This window comes from Girardinichthys multiradiatus, chromosome 17, assembly GCF_021462225.1.
Source record: "Girardinichthys multiradiatus isolate DD_20200921_A chromosome 17, DD_fGirMul_XY1, whole genome shotgun sequence".
Classification (NCBI taxonomy): domain Eukaryota; kingdom Metazoa; phylum Chordata; class Actinopteri; order Cyprinodontiformes; family Goodeidae; genus Girardinichthys; species Girardinichthys multiradiatus.
The window spans coordinates 9977563-10004523 of record NC_061809.1 but is presented as its reverse complement, the minus strand read 5'-3'; the positions used below and the strand labels follow the sequence as shown (position 1 = coordinate 10004523).

Genomic DNA, 26961 nt, shown 5'->3' with positions numbered 1-26961 from the left:
ACCTATCCTCTTCTTCACCGAGAGCCTGAACGAGCTTCAGAACAGAAGAAAACAATTATTTCATAAAAAAAACATCGAGCATAACTTGTGTTTACCATCATGCCATGACAACTGTTCCATTGGTGAGGCATGGAGGCACTCCTATTAAGAAAGAAATGAATTACTTGTTTTATCTGAATTAGAGAGATAGTTCGGATATGCTGAATTTGTTGATTACTACGAGTAGTAGCTCTTTTACCTGTGGTAGACTGATGCCATGTCGCAGTGTGTTTGTAGAAAAGTTAATAAGTGCTTAGAATGCTGGAAAATTGCAAGATGGGGTTGTTGTTTTGGCTGATTTCAGCAAATCAAAGCAACTCAAAATATTCCTATCTGTGAGATGCAAATACTATATAAGCAGATATTAATCATTTTCTTAAACAAGCACAGTTGTTGAGTTTGTTGCAGTTTTCTCAGCCAAACAATGTTTATGTTACTACTCAAAACTATACAAGCAGAGGCTCCCTGATTAGCCAATTGTGATTCCACTGGATTACTACAACACACGGAGAAGCACAGGAACGCAACATTTACAAGTTTACTCCACTCTAGGACTGAAGGGTTGTAGCTGATGAAACAGATTACTTATTTTAACATAGCAGCATCAACATTCGGCTGCGAAAATGGCAAAAAACTTAGGCATTTTATGAAAGTGCAGACAGTTAATGTTCACTAAGATAGCATTGTATCCCATAGAATCCCATTGTAGCCATATGAATCTTTTCAGTTTTCAGCAAAGAAAAATTTAAAAACACAATTTTCCTCCCACTTCCCAATTAGGCACTACTTTATCTAGGCCCATCACATGAAATCCTAATAAAACACATTAAAGTTCATGGCTATGAGGGGTATGACTACTTAGACAAAGCACTGTAATTGAGAAACATATACTATTTGAGTTGTGTCCTGTTTTGTTAGTATCTAACAAACGGATTTCTAACGGATTGTGTTTCAAACTGTACAAAGACTAGTGTTAGAGGTCTTATCTCAGCGATGACCGAGTTGCATTATGGGAAAGAAAACGACTAAACGTCACGGTATGTGGGCAACCGCTGCATCATGTTGGAAGAAATGAAAATTCGATTGAACGGAGCTAAGTTAAACAAAGATGATGGGAAATTAAATAGAGTGTGATATTACTCCTACAGCTCATAATAAAAATAGAACTCTCATTTTCACCTCATATTTGTTATATATGTTTCCTCTACTAGTGTACATCTTAGACTGAGAGCGAGCCTACGTGCCATCTCTTTGAGCACTACCCAAAACAATCACAGCATATATGCAAATGTTCTATTTCAGTGAGCGGTGGGAGTTCAGTGGGCGGAGTGGTCAAAAACATTTGCTTAATTTGATTAATTATAACGTGATTAGAACCGCAATTATACAACTCATTAGAGAGCCTCCTGGAAGAGTTTGATGTCCTGCGAGAGATGTGTGGGAGCACGTTTGGTGGTCACAATGCTACCTTCAGGTTTTAAAAACACACAACTTTGCTTTCAGTGTTGCACCAACTTCCCCGCTTATCATACGTTTGTCTGGATTTTACAGAAATATTCAAATAGGACCCAACTAGGGCTACAGCTTTGTGGCAGGTTGCTAAGTTACAGACCGTGTGAGGAAGTGACAAGCACAATTACGACCCTGGCTGACAGACATCGAGCAGGGTGTTCATTAGACTTAGTCAAACATTAAGGCGTCAAGTCTTTTTAAGGGATGAAAACCTGACACAAGCTTTTGTATCAGCTGATTTACCACATTGTAATTCTGGCCAACAAGTACGCTGAATGGAAAAAAAAAAAAAGCCTTCCAAGAACCTGACGTAAAAACTTAAACTGAAGTCTATTTAAAACACAATCAGTATTTTAAATAGACTCTGTTCCTCTTGGAAATTCTCATCCGAGTTTTTTTTCCTGCTACGTAGGCGCGCTACATTATGTTATTTCTCTGCTGGTTGTGTAAATGTGGTCTAAGATGATTCTCTCTCCATCGGCTGGCTTTGATTGACAGAGATATTAGTACCTTTTCCTTTCTCTCCCTGCCTCTTTTCAACCCTCAATCAATTCCTCCATCTTCACCCTCTACCTCAGGGGCAATGGAAAAATGTAGCTATTAATAGCAGGTATTCACATAGAGGCATTCAAGTCTCTCCTTGTAAGAAAACAAGTTGTATTTGAAGTACCATGAAATTAGTTCCTGAAATTTATTTTCCATTTACATGGTTCTCAAAATCTACTTTGTAGAACCCCCTTAGCTGCTGTCTGTACCTGCTTTGCACATGCAGAGATTCACACTTGTCCATTTTACTGTGCAAAATAGCTCATGATGAAGCAGTGAGGATAGAGAGCTTGTGTGAACATCAATTTTGAAGTCTTGCCATGAATTCTCAGTTGGATTTAGGTATGGACTTTGATTGGGCCACTTAAACACCCAAATAGGCTTTGATCTAAACCGTTCCATTGTAGCTCTGACTATATCTTTAGGGTTGTGGACTTGCCAGAAGATGATCCTCTACCCCAATCTCAAATGTTTCACAGCCTCAAAAAAGGTTTTCTTCCAGGATCTCAATTCCTCTTTTCATCAATCGAGCAGCTTCCCTATCCTTGCTGAAGAAAAGCATCCACAAAGCATAATGCTGCCACCAGCGTGTTCAGAGTGCTGTGCAAACACAGTAGTTTTGCATGAGTCCAAAACGGGCAGTTTTGGTGTCGTCTTGCTAGAATACCTACAGTACTTCTAGATGTTTGACGTGTCAAATAGATGCCATGTAGCAAAACATAATCTGAACTTTTCATGCCTTTCAACAATGGCTTCCTTTTTGCCACATAGTGTATAACAAATAATGTCCATGTCAAGATGACATTTTTTTAACCGTCATCTACAACGTCTTCCATTTTTTTATAATTGCGCCAACAGTTGTTGCCTTCTCACCAAGCTGCTTGGTTATTATCCTGTAGCCCATCCCAGCCATGTTTTGGACACTCGGGTGAAGAGAGGGGCTGAGCTGTTCGCTGAAAGAGGAGAAAGTCGGACAGACTTGGCAGGCACAAGCGCATAGTGAGGGTCTGCTGGGAATGTCTGGCAGAGCTCTCGGCCAGGGATGTATTCAACTCACACCTCCGGGAGGGCTTTGACCGGATTCCTGGGGAGGTTGGAGTCCGGGTGGATAGAGTAGCAAAAACTCGGGCCTGGGAGGAGTTCGGTGAAGAAGGACCACCGGTTGGCCTTGAAGCGATTCTGGCAAAATGTCCGGTGCCTCAGGAGTGGGAAACAGTGCTTCGCCAACACTGTTTACAGTAGGGGTGGGGAACTGCTAACCTCGACTGGGGACATTATTGGGTGGTGGAAAGAGTACTTCGAGGACTCCTCAATCCTGCCATCACGCATTTCCTTGCGGAAGCAGAGGCTGGGGACTCTGGGTTGGACTCTTTCATCACCCAGGCTGAAGTCACTGAGGTGGTTAAAAAGCTCCACGGTGGCAGGGCTTTGGGGGTGGATAAGATCCACCCTGAGTACCTCAAGTCTCTGGATGTTGTAGGGCTGTCACGGCTGACACGCCTCTTCAACATTGTGTGGCATTTGGGGACAGTGCCTCTGGACTGGCAGACCGGGGTGGTGGTCCATCTTCATAAGAAGAGTGACTGGAGGGTGTGTTACAGCTATAGGGGAATTGCTCTCCTCATCCCCCCTGGCAAGGCCTATGCCAGGGTATTGGACAGGAGAGTCCGGATAGTTGAACCTCGGCTTCAAGAGGAGTAGTTGGTTCCTGGGAGTTTGCCTAACCGGTCCACATGTTTTGTGGGTGTGGAGAAGGTATTCGACTGTGTCCCTCGTGGTGCCCTGTGAGGGGTGCTCTAGGAGTATGGAGTCGGGGGCCCTTTATTAGGGGCCATCCGGTCCCTAATAAAGTGGAGCAGGAGTTTGGTCCACACTGCCGGCAATAAGTCGGACCTGTTCCCTGTGCATGTTGGACTCAGGCAGGGCTGCCCTTTGTCACCAGCCCTGTTCATAACTTTTATGGATAGGATTTCTAGGCACAGCCAAGGGCCGGATGGGGTCTGATCTGGTTTGGGGACCAGTGGATTTCGTCTTTTCTTTTTGCAGATTACGTGGTCCTGCTGGCCCCCTCTAGCCAAGACCTACAGCATTCACTGGGGCGGTTCGCTGCTGAGTCTAAAGCGGCTGGGATGATGATCAGCTCCTCCAAGTGCGAAGCCATGGTTCTCAATCAGAAAAGGGTCACTTTCCCTCTTCAGTTTGGAGGAGAGTTCCTGCCTCAAGTGGAGGAGTTCAAGTAACTCGGGGTCTTTTTCACGAGTGAGGGGAGAATGGAGTGGGAGATCGACAGATGGATTGTTGCGGCTGCCACAGTAATGGGGACGCTGTGCCGGTCTGTTGTGGTGAAGACAGAGCTGAGTTGAAAAGCAAAGCTCTCGATTTACCGGTCGGTCTACGTTCCTACCCTCACCTATGGCCATAAACTTTGGGTCATGACTGAAGAACGAGATCCAGGATACAAGCGGCTGAAATGAGCTTCCTCAGGAGTAGCTCGGAGTAGAGCCACTGCTCCTCCACAACGAGAGGAGCCAGTTGAGGTGGCTCGGGCATATATAACGGAGACCTCCTGGACGGCTCCCTCGGGAGGTGTTCCAGGCACATCCCGCCGGGAGGAGGCTCAGGGGACGTCCCAGGACACGCTGGAGGGACTATGTCTCTCGGCTGGCCTAGGAACGCCTTGGGGTCCCCCCGGATGAACTAGAGGAGGTGTCTGGGGAGAGGGACGTCTGGGTGTCTCTAATGAGCCTGCTGCCCCCGCAACCTGGTCCCGGATAAAGCAGAAGACGACAAGTACGAGTTGAAACAGGTGCAGTTAATACCGGTAATGAGTAGTGAACAGGAGGGCTTCTTAAAGAACTAACAGGTCTGTGGGGGCCAGGATTCTTACTGGTTGTTCTGTAATCAAATACTTATGTCATGCAATAAAATGCTAATTAATTACTTAAAAATGACACAATATGATTTTCTGGATTTTTGTTTTAGATTGTGTCAGTCAGTTGAATAGTACCTATGATAGAAATTAAGGACTTCTACATGCTTTGCAAGTGGGAAAACCTGCAAAATGGGCAGTGTATCAAATCAAGTTCTCCCCACTGTATGTGTGTTTCTTCAAATAAATTGTAATAGGAAGACATAAAAAACAAAGCAGTGTAAAATATTGAAAACAATCTGGATCACTACAAGGTAAAGCAAATTAAGTTCAATATGAATATTTATTTAAAAATCCATAGTTCAATACAGAAATAGTTATCTATGTAGTATCAGACAATCAGTACTTCGCCATGCTTTATCTGATCAATCACGGGTTCAGAAAAAGTACAAGATATATAGATTTTATCCAAGAACTGAACTTGTGCAAAGAAAACACAGGAAAGCAATAGAAACACTGACACAAAATAGATACTGATCATATCGTTTCAATAAAACAGTTTTCTGAAGAAGGCATCGCACAATTCCAAGAAAGTCAGTGAAAGATTTAAGGCCATTTTGTACAGTTAATCCCTCAAATAGGTAATCTGTAGATTTCAAAACACTCAGTTTTCAACAAAAGGAACTGGTGCATCCTTTGTAAAACTGTACATGCAAACATAGTGCACGTCGTTAAGAAGATATGATAAGTATACAACATATTTTTTGGATATCTTTAGTAAACAAAAATCTTATGTGTTGTTAACACCTTACTTGGTCTAATAAAAACCAAGTCTTCGAAATGTGCCTCACGCACACTCACCCACACAATTTTTATGCACAGACACACACACTTTCATAAACACACTTCTGGCTTCATGAATAGGCAGATTTAATGAGCTGTGGCACCATGATTAAAAAGTATATATACTGATATCCAAGAGAACCAAGAGGAATTAACAGGCAGCATAGACAATATGAGCAAATCAAGTAAAATGAACTGAAAGATGAAGAGATAACTTCACATGAGAACCATTTGAGTCTCAGGCCTATTTATTAGTCGAACATTTCAATCTTTAAAATATCAAATCTTGTGGATTTCCAGTCAGGTTTTAGGTAACGTAAGTTTTGTATTTTTCTAAATAAAAGTTAGCATTAAAAACCATTTGCCAGAATTGTCCAAATTTGTGCCAAGAGCACCAAGGTTGTTAAGTTAGGAGTTGCCATAGAACTCCAGAATTTATCCTTTTTTTGCAAAAAAACTCCCAAAAGGTTTACAGTGGCCTTAATTGTGTGTAGTATACATGCCTTACACAAGCAACGCTCATGCAAGTGATTATTTCCTCCTTCGTAACCCACAGGGGGTTAGGACAGAGGAACCTTAACGTTCTGGAAACCACTATGTTACACCATTAAAATGCAAGGCGGTTGTTCAACTTTGCGGCAAGAATACAAAAACATGTGGCTAAAGGTGGACTTGAGTTGCTTATTTAACATGACTTGGACTAGGGTTTTGAATTTTCCAAATGAAAATACTGACAACACTGAGGTTGTCAAAAAGCTGTTAACATTTGTCTCTATGGTTCTGTTAGCTTCCTCTGAAACTTCAAATTTAATCTACAGCTGAATTTATAATCAATGAAATACCTGAACTCTACCCAGTGCAGTGTTACATGCAAACATCAAAAACATTGTTGTCCATACAATAAATACAGCCTGTGGTAAATCCCACAGTGTAGGATCAGTTACCAGTTTAGGGTTTGTGTTTTACAGTGCATCTGCTGCAGTAATGAGCTCCTCATATTGACCTGCTGTCCTAATGATGTGACTAGCTAAGCTTTGAACACAGCAGCTGTGCAAAGCCACCAAATACACATTCACACAGTTGTTTCAGCCAAACGACAACAGTGACCATACATTGCAAGAGAGTGAAAAATGTCAAAAAGGTTTGGGGCTCTGAGGGAACTATTGTAGGTCTATTACGAAAGGTTACAAATCTTTTTTCTTTTTAATAGGACTAAATAGTGTGGTGTACAGTCAGGTCTGGGTTGTACTTACAGTTTTTAAGCCTCCCACTTTGCATTACCTGCAAATAGCCAAAACGATTGAATTTATCATAAAGATTTGATTAGGACTTTTATCCAATGTTTCTCAGTTTAACAGTATGTTAAAAGAGCTGCAAAATACAGTGGTGTGGAAAAGCATTTGCTAGATCATCAAACAAAGATCAGTCAAAGAGTGTTGGGGTAATCAGTCTGGAAAGGGTTTGGGACTCCAAAGAAATCACAAATGAAAAAAATATGGAACAGTGGTGAACCTAAACAGGAGTGGCCAGCCTATCAAAAATTACTCAAAGAGCACAATGCTGATTGATCTAGGAGGTCACAGAAGAATCCATACTAACAAGTAAAAAAAAAATCTGGAATGGTCACGTCCAAACCCAAAGCCAATGGAGATGCTTTGGTATGGCTTTGCACAGGCCATTTTGCTCAAAAACACCACAAGTGTTTTCATAATTAAAACAGTTCTGCAAAGAAGAATGGGACACAGTGATGTAAAAAAGTCACTACCAGTTGCCACAAATGTTTTATAGCAGTTGCTGCTGCCAAGGGTGGCACAATTGACTCATAGGTTTAAGTTTTAAGTTAATTAGTTTTTCACATAAGACCAGGTTAGTTTGTTTAATAATTAAAATCATCAAGCATTTTATATTTACTTAGGTTCTTTTTCTGACATTAAAATCGTTTTGATGATTTGAAATAATGACAAAAAGTGAGACAAAAAAAGCAAAATCTTAAGAAATCTGTGACGGAAAATCTTTTTCACATCACTTTACATAGTTGGGTTTTATAAGAACTAATGAATGAGGAAAAATACAACTCCAAACCTAAATAATATTTAGGAACATTAAAATGTTTCAGGCGCTACTATTTTATTTCACTTAATCTTTCATTCTCACTCATCACTAACACCCCTTTCTTAACAGCACTGATCGGACCACAGGCAATCCACATTCGCCACATAAATAGAAGACATCAGTGTTAATTCATCGGATGTTGTCGGTGGATAACACAACTCACACAAACGATGTCACACATAAATACAAATATTAAAACTTGAGTACAAAGTCGTATCAAAGCTATATGTGTACTAAAAATTAGCAAACACACGTACATGCTCGCCAACACTACAAAGAACCAGAAAACACACAATGGGATAATTTAATTTTTTGATGCATTTTTGACCACTGGGCTCTTTGTGCTCAAACAGCATTTAGTTTGAGAGCAGCTGCTGTGTTGTTAAAGATGGAGCGAGGAATGCGGTGCAAGAACACAATGACATGAAACCCCTGACCACATGGGCGTACTATTATCAAGTTAGCTAGGGGGGGGGAAAGACAAACAAATAAAGATAGTAGCTATATTTCCATGCAACAGTCAATAATACTACATAAAATTTAGAGTTGCTGAAAAATGTTCCAAGTGCATTAAATCTTTATTAATTCGGAAATATTGGTCTTTAGAAATTAGGGGCAAACCGCAAACAGAAACGCTGGCTACAACAAAAGAAAGAATTTACAATATGCTAGCAGCTTTGTTTAGTTTGACAAGAGAAGCAATGCTAGCTCTAAAGACACAAAAATGGGATGGTAAAAATAGTGATTTTCCAATGTGTTTTTAATAATGATGCTCCTAAAAATGTATGAGGTCTGGATGTAAAACAGCTACTACTAGCTTTAGAACGAATGACAAAAGAATAACTAGATGCCGTATAGTTAGCAGTTTGAGACGCCAACAGCGCCGCCATATTTGAAATACAAGAACTCCTTTTACACTGGAACTAAATATGAAGACATCAGAATAAAAATATTTTAGGACTTGAACAGCTGGTGAATGTCTCACAATTTGTAGAAAGGTGGATGGAGTAAAAGCATGCACAGGAATGTGCAGGATTTGTGCTGATCGTGGTTCTGTTTTGCCAGTAGGGTCCAAATGTTGGTGCTACGTGCGTATCGCATCTCCAGTACTGAATTTTCTTCTTTTTTTCTGTACGCTACAAAGACAATGGAGGAGCGGCACTCTCAGAGCCATTAGAGAGGTGTGTGTAATGTCAGGAAAACGTGCAAAGCTTCTCTGTAAGTTAAAAAATAATGTGTTGGCCATTTTCCCCAGTATTTTGAAGCATAGACAGAATAAATGTGTGTCTATGGACTGATTACTTTTTAATTGCAAGCCTAGAAACAGGTGCCAGCACTTGTATAGACATTGACTGATATGGTGCCAGAGATAGCGAAAGTTGTGGGCGTTGTCTTAGCTTATAGATCTAGTACAAAAAATAACCTTTTTTAATACACCCATCTCTTTTTCCCATTCATCGCTATCATATCAGAAATGTAGGTGCCCCAAAGGAAACTATATTCATATTCAATATTATTGCTTTATTAATATTTCCCAAATGAACTTCTAGTAATATTATCATATAGGACTAATGACTAATATGTCAAAGTTTACTGCGCTTTTCAGTTTTGTGCATGCTTTGATAGGGGTTTTAACTATTTATTTTGATTTAAATTATTTACAGTAGTGGAAACTCCACATATAATTTTTCAAGAAACAAACTGTTTGAAAAAATTATATTTGTAGTCAGAGGTGTGTTAAATCAAAGATGTCATATACGTACTATTACTAACATTATCTTTTATAGGTTATTAATGACTAAATGCTTTGATATTATAACATGTTATAATAGTATCAATGTATTGTGACCGTTTGAAACAAAAAAATGCTAAAGGGAAAATGGGGCAATGTTGGTTGGTTGGGACCTAAACTTTTCAATGCATTTCAGCCCAGTACTAAAAAACATGCAGCATTTAGAGCAGTTTGTTCATTTATTGGTTAAAAATGAAACTTCAAAATTGAGAATCATTTTCTTTATGTAGATAGTGAACCACTAAATTTTGCCAAGAAACATTTTTGGATTACAATCCCATTACCTTCCAAATATTTACAGGTGGAATCCATGTAACGGTTGCCCCTCGCATTGTATTTACTACCTAAGTGTATGTTGTAAAGGGTTTGAGTGGTGCACAAAACATCACAAGTTATAATCACAACATTTTGAACCTTTCTTTGGACTCTGAAGATGAGAAAAGCTGTCCACCACATTGCTGAGTCTATAATGCTAAAAATTCCAGAACACATTAGGGAATCATGTATGCAGAATATATCTGCATCGGGTTTAACATTTCTCAGACACTGAAATAATTAGTACCTCCCGTTTGACTTAGTTTTATTACTAATACTAATTAATTATATGTAAAGCGAGGCAAAATAGAAGAGATAAATAGGTTGGATGGAAACACAGCTACTAAAAGATTGAGAGGCACAAAGGAATAGAAATTAAGTACGAGACACTGAATTTACCTCCCACAAACGAATGTATGGATAAAAGAGGTAGTGGAGGGCCACTATCTGCATGCACTTGACTGAGGCTACACTCATGCAAAAGGTTGATACCAACACCAGATTACAGTACAGTACGGTACAGCACAGTACGGTACAGTACAGAAGGGCTACCAGGACCTGCACTGCAGCTACCTGACATAAATGCCAGGAAAAGAGGAAGTATTACATCCTTCATAGTGAAACTATATGCATATAAAAGTATCAACAGTAAAAATCCTTGTTAGCATTTACTGTAAACAATGAGTCTGAGAAAGAAGATACATATTTCCTTACAGTTTTCTTTTGTTTTTACAGAAGATCAAGTGATTTGTTTTCTGTCTGGAGACATTCTCTTTACAGAAATCTAGACTATTTCCCTCTTCTTGTCTTTACTTCTGTTATCTCTGCACAGTTTGACTATCAGCTCTCTCCAAAGCTTTTCTGGGTTTTGCTCAGACACACACACACACACACACACACACACACACACACACACATTAGAAGAAAAAGAATAAATATCCTATCAAAATCCAGACAATTATAGGAATGCTTGATGGTGGAAGTAAACAGACTCTTGCTGAGTTTTCCTTCTAAAGCACTTCTTTCCTGTCCTGACGTGCAACTTCCTGACCATAAGAAAAACCCTTGTCATCCATGACGGCAAAGCATGGAGAGCGGCATTAAGGAGACGGAAGTATTTTGCGCATTAAGTTCTGAGAACACCGGACTGCAAGACTTTAACTTTTTACAGCCTGCTCTTTATATCTGGGTTTGAACTGGCTGTCCTGGTGGCGTGTAGGGAGGTGGCGCTGGCGAAGGCTTTATCCCCCGGGTCCGCATGTAGGAAAGGAACTGGTCCGGGATCTCAGCCAGTACGTCTTTCGCAAGCCGGGCCATGCTTAATATGTGGTTCCCGCTTCTGTCAATGTAGTCTCTAAATGGAACAAACTGGAAGGGAAAAGGAACAAAAAGTTACTTTAAAGACACATTTTGAATTCCTCAAACTTTCAACAACATTAATAGCTATCAAAGTCAAGCTCCAACAAACAGACAGGTCAGGCTGGATGAGTGGCAAAGTTTTGTTCACAGGTGCTCTCCATCCAATCTGACGGAGCACCCACCTATTTTTCAAATAAGAACGGGCAAAATTTCAGTCGCATGTGCAAGACTGCATGGTTGAAACGTACTCCAAAAAACATGTCACTGTAAATGTAGCAGAAAGTGGTTCTACAAATTGGAATTGAAATGGCTGGCTGAATCTTTGTGACATAGCATTTATTTTCTCTTGTTCTACTTTATTAATTAGCAAAGGCAGCTAGCAAACATCACTGCTGACATGCAGTTCAGAAACATGACTACATGGGGCCCTTCCTATTGAATGTCTACATGTTCCCACTACCTCAGATTATAACAAACGATAAGTTACCATAACTATGTAGATGACACACAGCTCTACATTACAATGTCACCAGATGACTATGAACCCATTCAAGGGTTAGGCATATTCACAGAACAAATCAATGTGGGAATGTGCCATAGTTGAATAAAAACACAAATGAAGTCATTTTGGACCAAAGGAGAAGCCTTCAAGAGTCACCCCACAGCTTCCGTTATAACAGTTAGAAACCACTAATCAGGCCCAAAATCTTGTGTCTTCTTCACAGGTGTGCCTAAAAAGAGAAGCAGACCTGCAGCTGATCCAGAACACTGCTCCCTGCATCGTCACTAAAACTAAGAAAGTAGAGCACATCACCCCAGTTGTAAAGTCCTTAAAATGGTTCCCTGTCACAGAGAATAGACTTTAAAATATGTCTGTTAGTTCATAAATCAACAAGTGGCTAAGCACCAAAATACAATAGAGAGTTGTTGTTGTATCAACCTTCCAGACCACCCAGGTCTTCTGGTTCAAGTCTTCACGGCATCCCCAGAATCAGAACCAAACATGGAGAAGCAGCATTCAGTTGTTATGCTCTCCTAATCTGGAACAAACTTCCAGAACACCCCGAGTTCTTTTTTTCTTGGCTTTCTTTGATCATTTCAATGCAGTGTACTTTTATCAAAGAAACAAAACTCATAGTATGCAAATTATTCATATAATTTTCAGTTGGGACTTTTCTTATTTTGGCCATTTGCACAAAAAAACAGAAAGACCATGTTAGTTCCAGCCAATGTATTCGGCTCAAAATTGGATGTCTTATTGATGTTTTATTGAGGCGCTATATAAATATAACATTTTTTTTACACAAATATAAAGTGGAAACAAAGACTCAGCAGGAGAGGTTTGTAATTCCAATAATCTAACCCTGAGTGTCACTTCACCTCACAACAGGCACTAATGTAAAATAGTCCAGACAAGCTCATGAGGTTTTCATTGTGATTCCCAAAAGAATTACCGCACATTTGCTGTGTCGTTGTTGACTTGTTGACTTAACGGCAAGAAAGAAAAGTTCTCACATGAGACATATCACAGTTTAAAAAGATTTATGTATTTATTGGATGTCTTCACCAGCAGAAATGAGGTCCTATATGCAGCCAATTTGCCCAGTGGTTTTCTGCTGCTCATGCCTTACCATGTCATTTGGGTTATTAACTTGCTCATAATGATAATGTGCAAGCTGAGCTGGAGTGATACTCCACTGGTGAAACGTAGTTTGTTTTCTCTGTATGAAGCAACTGTGTGTGTGTGGGCATCCGCTTATTAAAAAGCTAGCTAATGAGCATCCGCGTGGCTGTACGGGAGGGTGCCGGGCAGCGCGGCATGACAGTGGTGACATATAGGTCATGGTTTACTTTCACTGAGTCACAGTCAAACCAGCAGCTCTGTGGGAATGTTTGCATTTCTTTTGTTTTCACTGACGCCCGTATGTAGGATGAATTATTAGTGATGTGTTCCATAGGAGAAACACTAAAAGGAGATATGGATAAAAGGAAGGAGTTAAAAAAAAAGGTTGTTGAGACAAGCAAAGGATAAGAAATGTTGAGGCCTAAAGATGCCAAATCACCTTTTTTGCTTTTCAAGCAAGACAATAGTTAGAGTTGAAGGTCTCTCTTCGTCCACTTTAACAGGGCACTCATGGACGCCTGATTATGTTATGAAGTAGGGAAGCAAAGCGGGAAAAACATATTGACCCCAAAACAGTATCAAGGAAACATGGTTTTTAAACATTTCACCAACTATAACTAGGAAAAGTGTTGCTTCTATTTTTGTTTAGACCTCTTTACTCTGATACACCTAAATAACATACAGGCAACCTGTATGTCAGTCAGTATTAATCTAGCTGTTTTGTCAAGGCCTCTGAGATTTATTTGAGAACTTTGGTGAACAAACAGCATCACGAGGACAGAAGAACATAGATAAGGGATACATTTCTAGAGAAGTCTAAATCCTTACTAGGTTCTAAAATATCTAAATATCAAAAACTTTAAACATTTCACAGAGCTCTGTTTGACACATCATCTGAAAATGGAAAGAGTACGGCACAACTGCAAACCTGTCCTCCAAAACTGACAGGGTGGACCAGGGGAGCATTAATCAGAGAAGTAGCCAACAGATCTGTAGCAATCTTGAAGAGTTGCACAGGTTTGAATGTTATTACAGTTTCTAAAGAAAAAGCATACCTTCAACTGCACCAAAAAAGAACCAAAGGAATGAGGGGAAATGGTGCAACTCAACACATCAGCTGAGAGGAGGAAAAGGGGATAGAGAAGCCACTATTCAGTGACATCTTTACAAAGATGATCTAAAACTTATGGACCAGTTTAAAGGAGAATGACCCAAACCAAGTACCACACCTGTGCTGTAACCTAGAATGTAGTTTGATTTGAAACTGTCATGAAATCTGAGGTTATAAAGAAGGAACTGATTACCTGCACAATGTCTCTCTCTGCATACCTTCCCCTGGACGAGATTCTAACTTCATCGCCATCCAACTCGACCATGGCTGAGAGGAAGAAAAAGCATAAAAACAGAGGCTAAATTACAAAGGCATGTTGCTCAGGCATGTGAGTAATTTCTCGAAGCTGAATTCTAACCTCATTGTACAGCTTGAAAATGTCAAACTGCCAAAGGCTTTTTTTTATCTATCAGGTATGGCTTACCATCAAATTCTGCAGGCCCAACTCCCACAATGATAATTGACATTGGGAGACAGGAAGCCTACAACAGAGGCAGAAAAAAAAAAACAAGGTCAAAGAAGCTTTTTTGCAGACTCTAGGAATATTTCATCAAAGTGAACCAAAGTTTTAAAAAGTTAGCGTTCTCAAATTTGCTAAAAACATGTCCATCATACTATTTGAATAGCTTAAAGTTTTTTTTAAGAGAAAAGAGAACGTGTCGGAGTGACCAGAGTTTTCTGAAGCTGTATGGAGCAGGGAGTAAAACAGTGCCAACCCTTCCCAAAATTAGTCCTTGCTTACCTGCTGCTGCCCACTGCTAGTCAGTTGGCTGAAATATGGCTAATACACTTTCCCTACAGTCTATTTGGAAATAATACTCATGTAATCAGCATAATGCTATCTGAACAACCTGCACGGTAATACCGTGGTTATTTTATTCAATCTCGTCATACCCATAAAACGTGGCATTCAATTAAAAACACTATTTAGTTTTGTTTTAAACAGGAAATGGATTCTTTATTTTTCAAGTGACAAACAAAGACATGATGTTTTGCATTGCACACTCAGCTTCTATGCTCCTGTGGAGCTGTGTGGGTGGAGACATCACCGTCACTGAGGTTGGAAGTAAGAAAATCTACAAGAGCGCCAGAAGTCACTGACCGCTTACAAATGACATGAGTTGCCGTTACATTTGGAGGGTGTATAGAGAGGATTTCAATGATGTGTGTGTGTTCAGTGTATCTGAGTAATGTTCTGACCTCAGGCTGCAGAGAGAGATAGATGATCCTATCAAAATATCTCGTATTTTTTTGCTGCCCTCAGTAAAGGCCCCCTTTAGGCCCCTATTCCCCTCAGTTTGTCTTTCTTTTTTTCACCTCATCTGTATCCTTTTCCCCGCCATTTTCCTCTCTCTCACTACATCATCTCTTTATATTTTGCAGCCCATTTTTCTTTGCTGCTGCGTTCAAAGGCTCGGGTCACTGGCTTTACAGAAACGGCTGCAGTTCCCCCCCTTTGTTTTTGTTTGTATTCTACGCGACACTCTTTCCTGTGGAGCACGCTTTGACTTGACAGTGATGGAGAGGACAGGGAAGGGGTGAATAACATACTGTTAGACAAACCCAACAAATAAAAAAAGAGAAGAGTAAAGGCTCCCTTGTTGCATATTGTCTCTTCTGGCAAAACAAGGAAAGGAAGATAATTTCTCTTGACAGCTTCTTTTATTTTTCTAAAGTCTGACTTTTGGTTCTGGGGGTTAAAAATAACTGATAAGTGTCACAATGTGTGATTTTCTGACATTTCCTTGGTAAAGTCAGCTGATAATTATCCACAAAACAAGCTGATTAGAAAATAACAGGCTTTTCAGCGCTGGTGGATGCTGGTTTAATTAAAGCCGGAATCTCATGAAATCTGCTCCAAAGGAAGCTGGGGAATCCAAGGGAAAAGATACATAAAAAAACTCCAAACTACATCCTGAGTAGGCGATGTCTATTGCACTCATGGGTCAAAATGACATTTAAATAATGGAATGCAGGTTATTATTTATAAACAATAAACTGTTTTAAGTCAGATGAGATTTGCCAAATTAATTCAATTTGCCAGAATGAGGTTGAATGAGGATGAGGTTTTCTTTGACTTTCTTCAAATTTAGAAGTATACAGACATATCCTTAATTTATAGTAGAAGCGCCTTTAAAGTTCGTTAACTAGACTCAAATGTTTGCCTTCCCAATACTTTGCAGGAACTTTGGCCAGATCCTCCTAAACGAACTGGTGGAACTGAGTCAGGTTTGTCAACGTTTTAGTTCCGCCACACATTTTCTATTGGACTGGGATTAGGGCTTTGCGATGGTCACTTAAAAACACTGACTTCGTTGTCCTTAAGCCACTTTGTAACTAATGTGGCCGTGTAATTAGGGACAGCATCCCTTTGGATGATCCATTTGTGCCCATCTTCCAACTTCCCATTTCCGCATAATGCTTTTTTTCCTGGCATTTAGCAAAAATAAAGCATTTTGAAAACAGTCTAGGTTTAGTCTCATTAAATGCCAGACGGGGACAAATAATAGTTGCATACCTTTTTATAGAATGTATGTAAATATCTGGTATAAAGCACACATGATTGGATGAAAACATATCTGTAGAAACCAAACATCCTGATATATTGAACGCGTATTATTTCTTCTTCTTGATGCATCTGGTTCTGGTAGCTCATCACTACTGTGTGGACGTTGCAAGGTTTTTAATCAGAACTACTCTTCTGCATATCCTCATGCAGCCTAGAGGATTTGTGTGTTTTGTTTTCTTACTGAATAAATTAACTTTAATTACATTTTTCAAAGGCGAGATTATGCTACTGCAATGAAAACAATTATTTGAGGATCTTTTTTCACGTTTTTTTCCCCCACACGTTCATCGGGGTTACTAATAAGCATTGTATGCAATCTATAAGTAGTTACAGAAAACAAACATTGGTCACATTGGTCAACTTCATTTTCATATTAGAGTCGATGGTCTTCTTTTATAAAATGTTCAAAAAACAGCATATTTACTGTATTTTGGTGTATTCTATCCTCTAAATCTATGGAGTAGAATAATGAAGGTTAATCATTCTAGAAATAAATCTACAGTTTTAGCTTTAGATAGAAAAATGAGGGTATCAAACTTTAGCAGACAAGTTTTGTCAGCTGCAGAACAGTTTACTTACACTGACAATAGACTCCTTAGTCTGAGCCATGTCTGAGATAACACCATCGGTGATGATGAGGAGCACAAAGTACTGAGAACCATCCTTCACAGAAGCAGCATATCTAGGAGTAAAAACACAAGATCAAATGTAGCTTTTAGCTTTCTATGCTACAAAATAATAAATATGTAAACCAAGTACAGGCATGGTCGAAGGTTGAGGAAGTGACATAAATATTGTGTTTTGCAAACTTTGGTGCTGCAGGATTTGCAGACCAACTACTTTAGTTCAGGGAGACGTTATCAACCCATCCTTATATTTCAGTTGTTCCACAGTCCTTTGCTGTGTTATTCTAAAATGACCAAAAATGTCTTTTTAGTGCGTTGAGACTGAAGAAAAGTCTGTGAGAAGCAAACCTGCTTGAGTGAACATTAATAATAATAATTCATTTAATTTGAAGGCATCTGTCTAGACCCTCAAGGACACTGTACAAAGACAACCAATAAAAAACAAGCAATATAAACAAAACAAACAAGGAAACTAGACAATGCTGTAGAAACAAAATTAAAACAACCTAAAAGAAAAGGTTTTAAATTAAACAAGCAATTACAAAAAGGTGTTTTCTGGATTTGAAGGTAACTGAATGTTACGGAGGTCAGGGGGGACTTAACACCATGGGAAGTAGTGCCTTCAGCTGCTCTGCTCCCCGCTTTGGAAACAAAGACCGGCAGAAGGAAGCGTGAGATGAGGAGGACCTAAGGGAGTGAGAGTGTGCAGTGACATGAAGGAGTTCTGAGAGATAAGAAGCCAGGTTATGGATAGACTTGAAAGTGAGAAGCAGGAATTTGAACTGAACAATATGCTGTGGTATAATGCTCAAAATAAGAAAAGCTTTCCTAAACAAGTTAAATAACATTTGATGAACCCTAATAGTAACTCTGTAACTACATAAATATCTTGATTAGATTGTAATACTTTCTGAAGTCCTAAAACACAGACCAAATTACTGTTTGAGCTCTTCTTATGTTTAACTGCTTTTTATTTTTCCACATGGAGACTTTTCTGACCACAGGAATTAGCAGGAATGAGTGAACTCCTCTAATCACAGTCTTTCAGTGTTGATGAACATCAGATCTATGCCTCTCAAATAACCGTCCCTGATGCTCTTTGCCGTTGCTTATTAATCAGCCCAGCACTCAGATGACACAAGTGGTCATATTGCTGCCTTGTTTGAATGCATTTAAAGATTAAAAACTAGCTTTTCTTTCCCATTAAGCTTACGACAGGGCCTAAACATCTAATCTTTTGATTATCAAACATATTTTTTAATGATAAATGGATCATTAGTTTTTGGTTTGTGAATTCTGGATCAAAAACATAGATGTTAATTAGGAAGGTTACTCAAAGTTAATTTAAGTGCAATTAGGGGGAGAAGGGGTATGAAAAATAAGTTTTACTTCTTCATACCCCTTTTCAGACAATTTATATTAATTAATAATCAATGTCAGATCTCAGGTTAAATATACTGACAAGTTTGCTTGTTGGAAAATGTTTATTTTACTGGTTTCTATTTGTGTTTAAGTTAATTTAATTTATTTGGAACTGGAAATTTAATTTAATTTAATGTTTACCAAACACTTCTTTGTATGGTATTTGGATATTTGTTTGTTTGTTATAAGCATTTCTGAAATTGATTTATTTATTTACTGTTGTTTGTCATTGTCTGAAATCATTGTCTGAAATCAATGTCTGAAATAAATAAATAAATAAATAATTTGATGATAGTGGTCTTTAAGCAGAACTTTTCCTGCTGTAATGTAAATCCATTAAATCAATACCATTGTGCAGAGATGTTGACCATTATAAAGCAGCGACTCCATCTGGCACAGTTTCTCCTGCAATCTTGAACGGGGCCTTTCACTCCCATGTGAGTTATTATATGATTCCTACTGATATTTACCCCCTGATATCATTAAGGTATTTGGGAAAAATATACTCCAGGGTTCTATGGCATGTGGATCCACCTCCAGCAGAAGTAATGTTTAATAGTGGTTTATCTTCTGACATTATCATTCTCTTACACTGTTAAACAAGCATTCTGGCTCACTTCTCTTTATTCAGAGGTTTGAAGCTTCAGCTGTCAGACAGAGGGCCTCACATTTGACTCTAGAATATTTTGGCAAATGGAGGCATTCCTGGTAAACTCAATTACTACAAGGCGCCCAGGTCTTGGTTGCAAAACAAACTAGAATCATTACCCCAGCACCACTGTGTTTGACAGTTGCTACGAGGTGTTTTTCGATGCCAGACTGCCGGACTTTAAGTGTTAAGAAAACGCTTACAGTGGCTTGTAAAGGTACATATTTATATACTTTTTTTTATGTGAAAGACCAACACAAAGTGGTGTACAATTGTGAAGAGGAACGGAAATTACACATTATTATTATTATTTTTTTTTTTACAAAAAAAAAAACAAACTGAAAAGTGTGGTTTGCAAATGTATTCAGCCCTTTCTAGTCTGAGTCAACCAAGTACCTTCAGAAGTTGCCTGATGATTGCTAATGACTACATAGAGTCCACCTGTGTGTAATCTAATCTCAGTACAAATATACTCAGAAAATTGGTTTTGGAGTGGTCTTGTCAAAGTCTGGACTTAAATTTGATTGAGATCCTGTGGTATGACCTTGACAAGGTGTTTCGCTGTCAAAATCGCTCTAATGTTTCTGAAATAAAGTAATTCTGCAAAGAAGAGTGGGCTAAATTCTCCACATACAGTAGATATAAAAGACTCATTGTTTTATGATGGCAGTTCATTAAGGTTTAGGGGCAAATACTTTTTAACATAGGGTCAAGCTAACTTGGATATTCTTTTACCCATAAACAAAATTCATATTTATTTAAGGGTTATTAAGTACTATATTTGAGTATCCTTAATAGTGGGTGATCATGGAGCAGGACCCAAAGAAAGCCTGTTATATATGTATATACATTTTGGGATTTTCTCACAAGTCCTGCTCCATCTCGTCATGCAGTTAAGATTTCAGTAAATAATCTCTCTGATTTGTGAAATAACCTGATGAGACATAACTTAGATGCTCCTCTTTAATTACACACTTGTATGAAAAGTTTCTTAATGTGTTTTTCACAAGTGTCTTTGTCGGACGTGTCTGCTCTCCTTCGCTGCAGCATAATTTATGCTCTCATCGAACCACAGACAGAAACAAACATGTAATTAGCTTCTTAAATGAAAACACTTCTTGTTAGCTACCTGGCAACACTTCTTCACAGAGCTCATTATGGAGAAGCCGGGAGAGTGTGTTTAGTGTTAGTGTACCCAGTGTTCTTTCGCACATACTCGAATGAAATCAGTTACATAAGCAGTGATGGAAAATATCCGAGTGGAAACAAAGAAAACTTGGTTTAATTAAGCCAAAACTCCAAAAGTGCTCATTTTGTGTAGAGTGTGTGTGGTACCTTGCTACATGGTTGATGACAGGGGAGAAGTTAGTGGGTCCGTAGAGCTGAACAGACTTCAGACTCTGGTAGTAGGCCTCCATAACACCGTCAATACCTACACAGTATGGGTTCTGAGAATTACCGTTCTAAGGAGAAAAAGAAAAGGTGAGGAAAGGACAATTATTCCAATATATTTTTAGCTGGACAACCAGCCGAGGACAAGGCACTGAAGGAGATGGAGTCTGCAAATGTAACTGTAACTTTAAGAAACAATGAAAAAGCCTTTATTTAACTCTGCAGAAAAAAGGTCAGGTTCCCTGAGTGGGAGCTAATCTTAGATGAACTGAAAGACAAAGGGCATGTGTAATGCCTTGCAAAAGTATTCACACTGCTTTAACTTTTTTACATTTTGTCAAGTTACAACCACAAACTGCAATATCTTTTGAGCTTTTATGGGACTGGAACACCACCAAGATATGAATACATGTGCAGTGGAGAGAAAATGATATGTTTTCATCCGGAATTACACATCCAGAGACTGAAATATCTGCCATTTCTTCTTTGCAGAATAGCCAAATATTAGTCACTTTGAATGGAAAGAATCTGTGAGCATTCATTTTCAAATATTCAAACAGATTGTCAGCAGGATTTAGGTCTGTACTTTGAGTGGGCCAACTTCCAGCTTCTCTGTCCCTGTCGAAGGATGGCATCTTCACAGCATGATGCTGCCACTTCCATGTTTCACATTGGGAATGATGTGTACTGGGTGGCCAAATAGTTGCATTTGTGCCTCATCTGATCAGAATTCATTCTTCCAAGTGTTTGCTGTTTCCCCCACATGGGTTGTGGCAAACTGCAAATGGGAATTCGTACGGTGGTTCTTCATAAGCAATGGCTTTCTTGCTACAAAGGCCACATTTGTAAAAAGTGTGACCATTGATTGCCCTGTCAACAGATTCTCCCACTTGAGCTGTGGATCTCCAGAGTTACCATGGGCCTCTTTGCTACTTCTCTGATTAATGCTCTTGTTGCCAGCCTGCTAGTTTACCTGGATGGTCGAGTCTTGGTAGGTTTGCAGCTTTACAATACTCTATTTATTTTCAAATGACAAATTTAACAGAACTCAGTGAGATGTTCAAAGCTTAGGATATTGTTTATAGCCTAACCCAGCTTTAAACTTCTCCATGACCCTCTTCCCAAGCTGTCTGCTCTTTTCCTTGGTCTTATTGGTGTTGTTTGTTCCCTAATGTTGTCTAAAACTACCTTTAAAGCCTTTATAGACACCCGTCTGTGTACTAAAAGTTAATTATGCATAGCTGGACTCCATTTACTAATTAGATGATTGAAGACAGTTGGTTGAACTGGATTTTATTTAAGGGTATCAGTGTGGAAGAGGGTGAATACAATCCCAGAGCAAACATTTCAGATTCGTCTGTTATTTTTTTTTTTTCAAAGAATTTTTTCAGCACTAGAGGCCTTTATTTTTGATAGTAGGCAGACAGGAAGGAGGGGCAGACATTCGGCAAAGTTCGCCGGGTCTAGGACTCGAACCCGGGATAGCCGCTTCGAGGACTATAGTCTCTATATGTGGTCGCACGCTAACCCATACGCCACCAGTGCCGCGCTTATTTTTCTGTCACTTCACAACTGTGTGCTACCTTGTTTGTTTTTTTGCAGTACTAGTGGCCTTCATTTAGTAATTTTTCTTTTGAAAGTAGGCAGACATTAAACTGGGTGAAGAGAGGAGAATTACATGAAGCACAGGTCACCGTGGCCGGGACTCGAACCAAGGGACCGCCGCGTCAAGGCTCGTAGCTGGGTGCTTTACCGCTGTGCCAGCGCCGTTGGGTTTGGGTTTATTACTTAAAATTGTAATAAGACACATTGAAGTTATGACTTGACAAACGGTTAAAAGGTTCAATGTGTATTAATAGTTTTACACAAAGCAAATCTGATGGCAGCAAATTGACTGATGTGGAAAAAATTCCCACATCTTCTCATACCCTACTTATGCAACCCCTCATCATGTCTCAGTCTTTCACTCACCAGGGCAAACTCATGGGACACTCGTCCATCTGGAGGCAGTTTGGCTCCAAAGCCCAGCGCAGGGAACATCTTGTCACTGTCGTAGTCCTGAATGATCTCGCCAACTGCTTTCAGGGCCATGGCGTAGGCATTCAGCTGGTAGGGACTCATGTAGTGGAGAGAGGTGGGCTGGGCGGGGTTTCCTGTTAATTACAGAGGACGCACAGAATTATCACAAATTAACAGATTGCGAATGGAATTTTATGGCCTAAATGACAACCAGTTTTATGAACATATTTCACTGTATCAGGGAAACTACAAATTGGGTTCATAAAATCAGTGAATGCTTTCAAGAGGCAGTTAAATGTTCTGCTCGTTTCCTTGACGCATTGCTAATGTGACGTTTATTTTGACCTCCCAGGTTGTGATTCATGGTGTCAGTGGCTCACTTGCTTTTAAGAACATTTTCTTACACACCCACATGTGCACCAACAGTTCAGACACATTGGTACATCTACAACTTCAAAGCACTTACTTCATTAAACAGAACTTGGCTTAATTGCTGCCGCTTGTTCTGCATGGCCTGAGCTCAACAGTAGATGCGTAACTCGGCCTGTAATCAACACCATCTTAGCCTGTTAGTGTGTTGAGCTTTAGCTGCCAGGTGTGATGGAGGGGGGCCATTAAGGAACACTTGATTTCCCCATTTGCATATATTTGAATAAATTACCCTTATGTACTCAGGGTAGTTTGTCTGTCTTCAGGCAGTGTGTAAGTGTACCTAAGTGTATGCTCACCATTGGAAGCTGTGAAATCAATGGCCACCGTGAAGTTGATCTGGGTCCTTTTAAAACAAAAACAGATCATTTATTAGTCAGGACAAGCAAGGTACAAACAGCCCACTCCGCAGTGCCTAGAGGGAGAAACCAAAGCTTCTCTCTCAATCAAAACTCCCCAACTTATCAACCTGCAAGACCATGATTTGGTTAAGGAATCTCCCATGGTTTCTTCATGCTGTACACTGAACTTTGGAGTCCAACACCAAACGACCCAATCCTTGTCAACTTTGCAGATCATGTAAAACACAGGGCAGGAAAGTTATTTTAGCCCAGTGTCAAAAAAATGGGACATGGACTAGAAATAACTACCCCAGCAGGTGCTAACTGTCATGGCCTTAGTTTGTGTTTATTTTCTGTTCCAAGTCAGGCTGGTGTTTTGTCACTTACTAATTGTGCTAAAATATTCAGTGTTGGTTGTAATTCTTCTTCTGCAGTAAAGCAGGCGTTGTGAAGAAAGAGCTGAGCCAAAAAGCAAAGCTCTTGATTTTCTGTCTATATTCTGAACCTCACCTAATTGCATAAGACATGTTTCAACAGAAAGAATGAGATTGTGGATAGTAGCAGGGTCAGCAGCAGAGATAGGGTAAAGAGCTCCGTCATCTGGGTTAAAGGAGAGCTGCAGATTTTCTGTGGTTACTTAAGGTCAGGACACCTCCTGGGAGCCCTCCCTTTGGAGGCTTTCCCGAGCATGTCCCCCTGGGGTAGACTCAAAACATGCTGGAAGGAGTATACTGTATCCCCTCTGGCCTGGGAACAAACTGGGATCCCACAGAATGAGCTGGAGAATGTTGCTGGGCAGAGGTACATCTGGGTTTCCCTACTGGACCTTTTACCTTCACGCCCTGATCTCATATAAGCAGAAGCACATGCATGGATTTTTCTGATCATCAATCAACGATCTCAATATAAATGCTGTTTAGGTAAACAAGCTTGAAATCCATGACATCTGTGTAATTTTCAATACAACCCTGGATCAAATCTGTACAAAGAAAATTAGTGAGTATAATTTTTTTTAATGTGCACTGGGGTTTAGTGTTTTTGTTAACTTCTGAAAGTAGACCTGGATTTTTTTTACTCTGGGGAATAAATTCACAAAGCTGTGGTTTTGGGTCGTTTTTGATCAACCAGCATAATGAACATAGAAACCTGGACTTTGTTTGGCTGTAAAAAAAACAGCACCACAGGTAACAATGGTCTGTTGTGAAACCTCAGACTCATCAGATCCCACTGATATGAACATCTGATGAGCCCAACCAGTTAGATAGACTACAAGCATGTCTTGAAGACATAAAAACTTGGATGACTTTAAATTTTCTGCTTCTAAATTCAGACAACACAGAAGTTGTCGTCTTTGGACTGGAGTCTTTAAAAAAGAAACTCTTTAGTCAATCACTTAACCTGGATGGCATTAAATTGACCTCCGGTCATAAAGTAAAAAACCTTGGTGTTATTTTTGACCAGGACATGTCATTTAAATCCCATATTAAACAGGTTTGTAGGATTTCCTTCTTTCACCTCAGGAACATTGCCAAAATTAGAAATATCCTGTCCAGGAGGACATGCATTTGTTACTTCAAGGCTGGACTATTGTAATTCGTTGCTATCAGGATGTCCACAAAATGCAGTTAAAAGCCTTCAGCTGATTCAAAATGCTGCAGCAAGAGTTCTGATGAAAATTAAAAAGAGATCATATTTCTGCTATTTTAGCTTCCCTTCACTGGCTCCCTGTTAAATCCAGAATAGAATTCTCCTCCTCACATATAAAGCCCTTAATGATCTAGCTCCATCATAGATCAGAGATCTGATTGTTCCATATGTTCCTAACAGAGCACTTCGTTCTCAGACTGCAGGTTTACTGGTGGTTCCTAGAGTCTCTAGAAGTAGAATGGGAGGCAGACCCTTTAGTTATCAGGCTCCTCTCCTGTGGAACCAGCTCCCAGTTTTAGTCCGTGAGGCAGACACCCTGTCTACTTTTAAGGCTAGGCTTAAAACTTTCCTTTTTGATAAAGCTTATAGTTAGAGTGGCTTAGGTTATCCTGAGCTATCTCTGTAGTTATGCTGCTATAGACTTAGGCTGCTGGAGGATATAATGACCACTTTCACCCACATTCTCACACTACTCTCCATTTTGCATTATTTGCTGTTATTTCAGTTTTTAACTTTATGTTCTCTCTTTTCTCTTCCTAGAAGCTACACCTGGCCTGACTCTGTGTCAACCTGTGACACCTTTCTGGAGAGGGGCATCGTCCAAGCTTCTGCTGGCAACAACTTAATGCTCACCCTCTACCGATGATCCCCATGGCCCTGTCTTTTAGTGTTTAACCCTTTCTCTCTCCTAGACATGGCAATTGACTGAGTTTTATTGTAACTAACTATGTGCTCTCTTTCAGACTCTAACCTTGAAAACTGGCTCAGAGTTTATCTGTTCTTTCTTTCTAGATGAAACGTCTAAAGGAGCTACATCCATTAACATTTACTTTTCCTTGCCATAGAACGTACTCCTGGATCAGTGCTTCTTTGTGTCTCTGCTCTGTTCTCTCAAACGCCCAGTCGGTCGTGGCAGATGGCCGCTCACACTTAGACTGGTTCTGCTGGAGGTTTCTTCCTGTTAAAAGGGAGTTTTTCCTCTCCGCTGTCGCTACATGCATGCTCAGTATGAGGGATTGCTGCAAAGTCAACGCCAGTGACTGTCCACTGTCTCTACATGCTCATCCGGGAGGAGGGAATGCTGCAAGTCACTGACTGGATGCAATCTGCTGGGTTTCCTTAGATAGAAAAACTTTTTATCCATTTTTAATAAATAACTGAATCTGACTGCACCAAGGTTAGGATTAATTGGAACGTATGTATCTGACTTTCTGAAGTGCCTTGAGACGACATGTGTTGTAAATGGTCAATGGACTGAATGTATATAGCGCTTTTCCAGTCATACAGACCACTCAAAGCACTTTACACTAGAGCCACATTCCCCCAATCACACTCACTAACACTCACACATTCATACACCAATACACAGATCAGTAGGCAACTTGACGTTAAGTGCCTTGCCCAGGGGCACATCGAAATAGGGCAGGAGGAAGCTGGAATCGAACCCACAACCTTCTGATTGCAAGACGACTACTCTTCCTACTGAACCACAGTCGTGTTATGAATTTGAATTTAATTGAATCTCAGTTGTTTTAAACAAAAACAAAAAAACTGCTAAAACAGACTGCGTACATTGGACTAGCTGTTAGCTTCCACTAATCTATGAATTTATATAAATTCTCAACAAGCTCACAGTGAAAGAAACTACTACCAATAATAAAATTCCAGAACCTCAGTTTAAAATCCATACCCATCTTCTAAAGTCACAAACCGATGATCAGACATTGTCTTTCAGGTCTTTCTAC

At 39.7% G+C, this 26961-nt stretch overlaps 1 protein-coding gene across 2 annotated transcripts in view; it reads right to left on the bottom strand.

Moving 5' to 3' along the window:
* Nucleotides 1-8211: 8211 nt before the first annotated feature.
* LOC124883071 (copine-8) overlaps nucleotides 8212-26961 on the bottom strand; it is a 127897-nt gene continuing 109147 nt past the window's right edge. The window contains exons 14-20 of one of the 2 annotated variants that reach the window (XM_047389952.1): nucleotides 23528-23574; nucleotides 22752-22933; nucleotides 20724-20851; nucleotides 17271-17373; nucleotides 14547-14604; nucleotides 14316-14389; nucleotides 8212-11396 (exon numbers count right to left, since the gene is read on the bottom strand). In XM_047389952.1, coding sequence (XP_047245908.1) covers nucleotides 11208-11396; nucleotides 14316-14389; nucleotides 14547-14604; nucleotides 17271-17373; nucleotides 20724-20851; nucleotides 22752-22933; nucleotides 23528-23574 — 781 coding nt within the window. In that variant the 3' untranslated portion in view covers nucleotides 8212-11207. Of the gene's footprint in view, nucleotides 11397-14315; nucleotides 14390-14546; nucleotides 14605-17270; nucleotides 17374-20723; nucleotides 20852-22751; nucleotides 22934-23527; nucleotides 23575-26961 lie in introns of those variants that run through there. The other variant, XR_007042073.1, reaches the window with a different exon arrangement.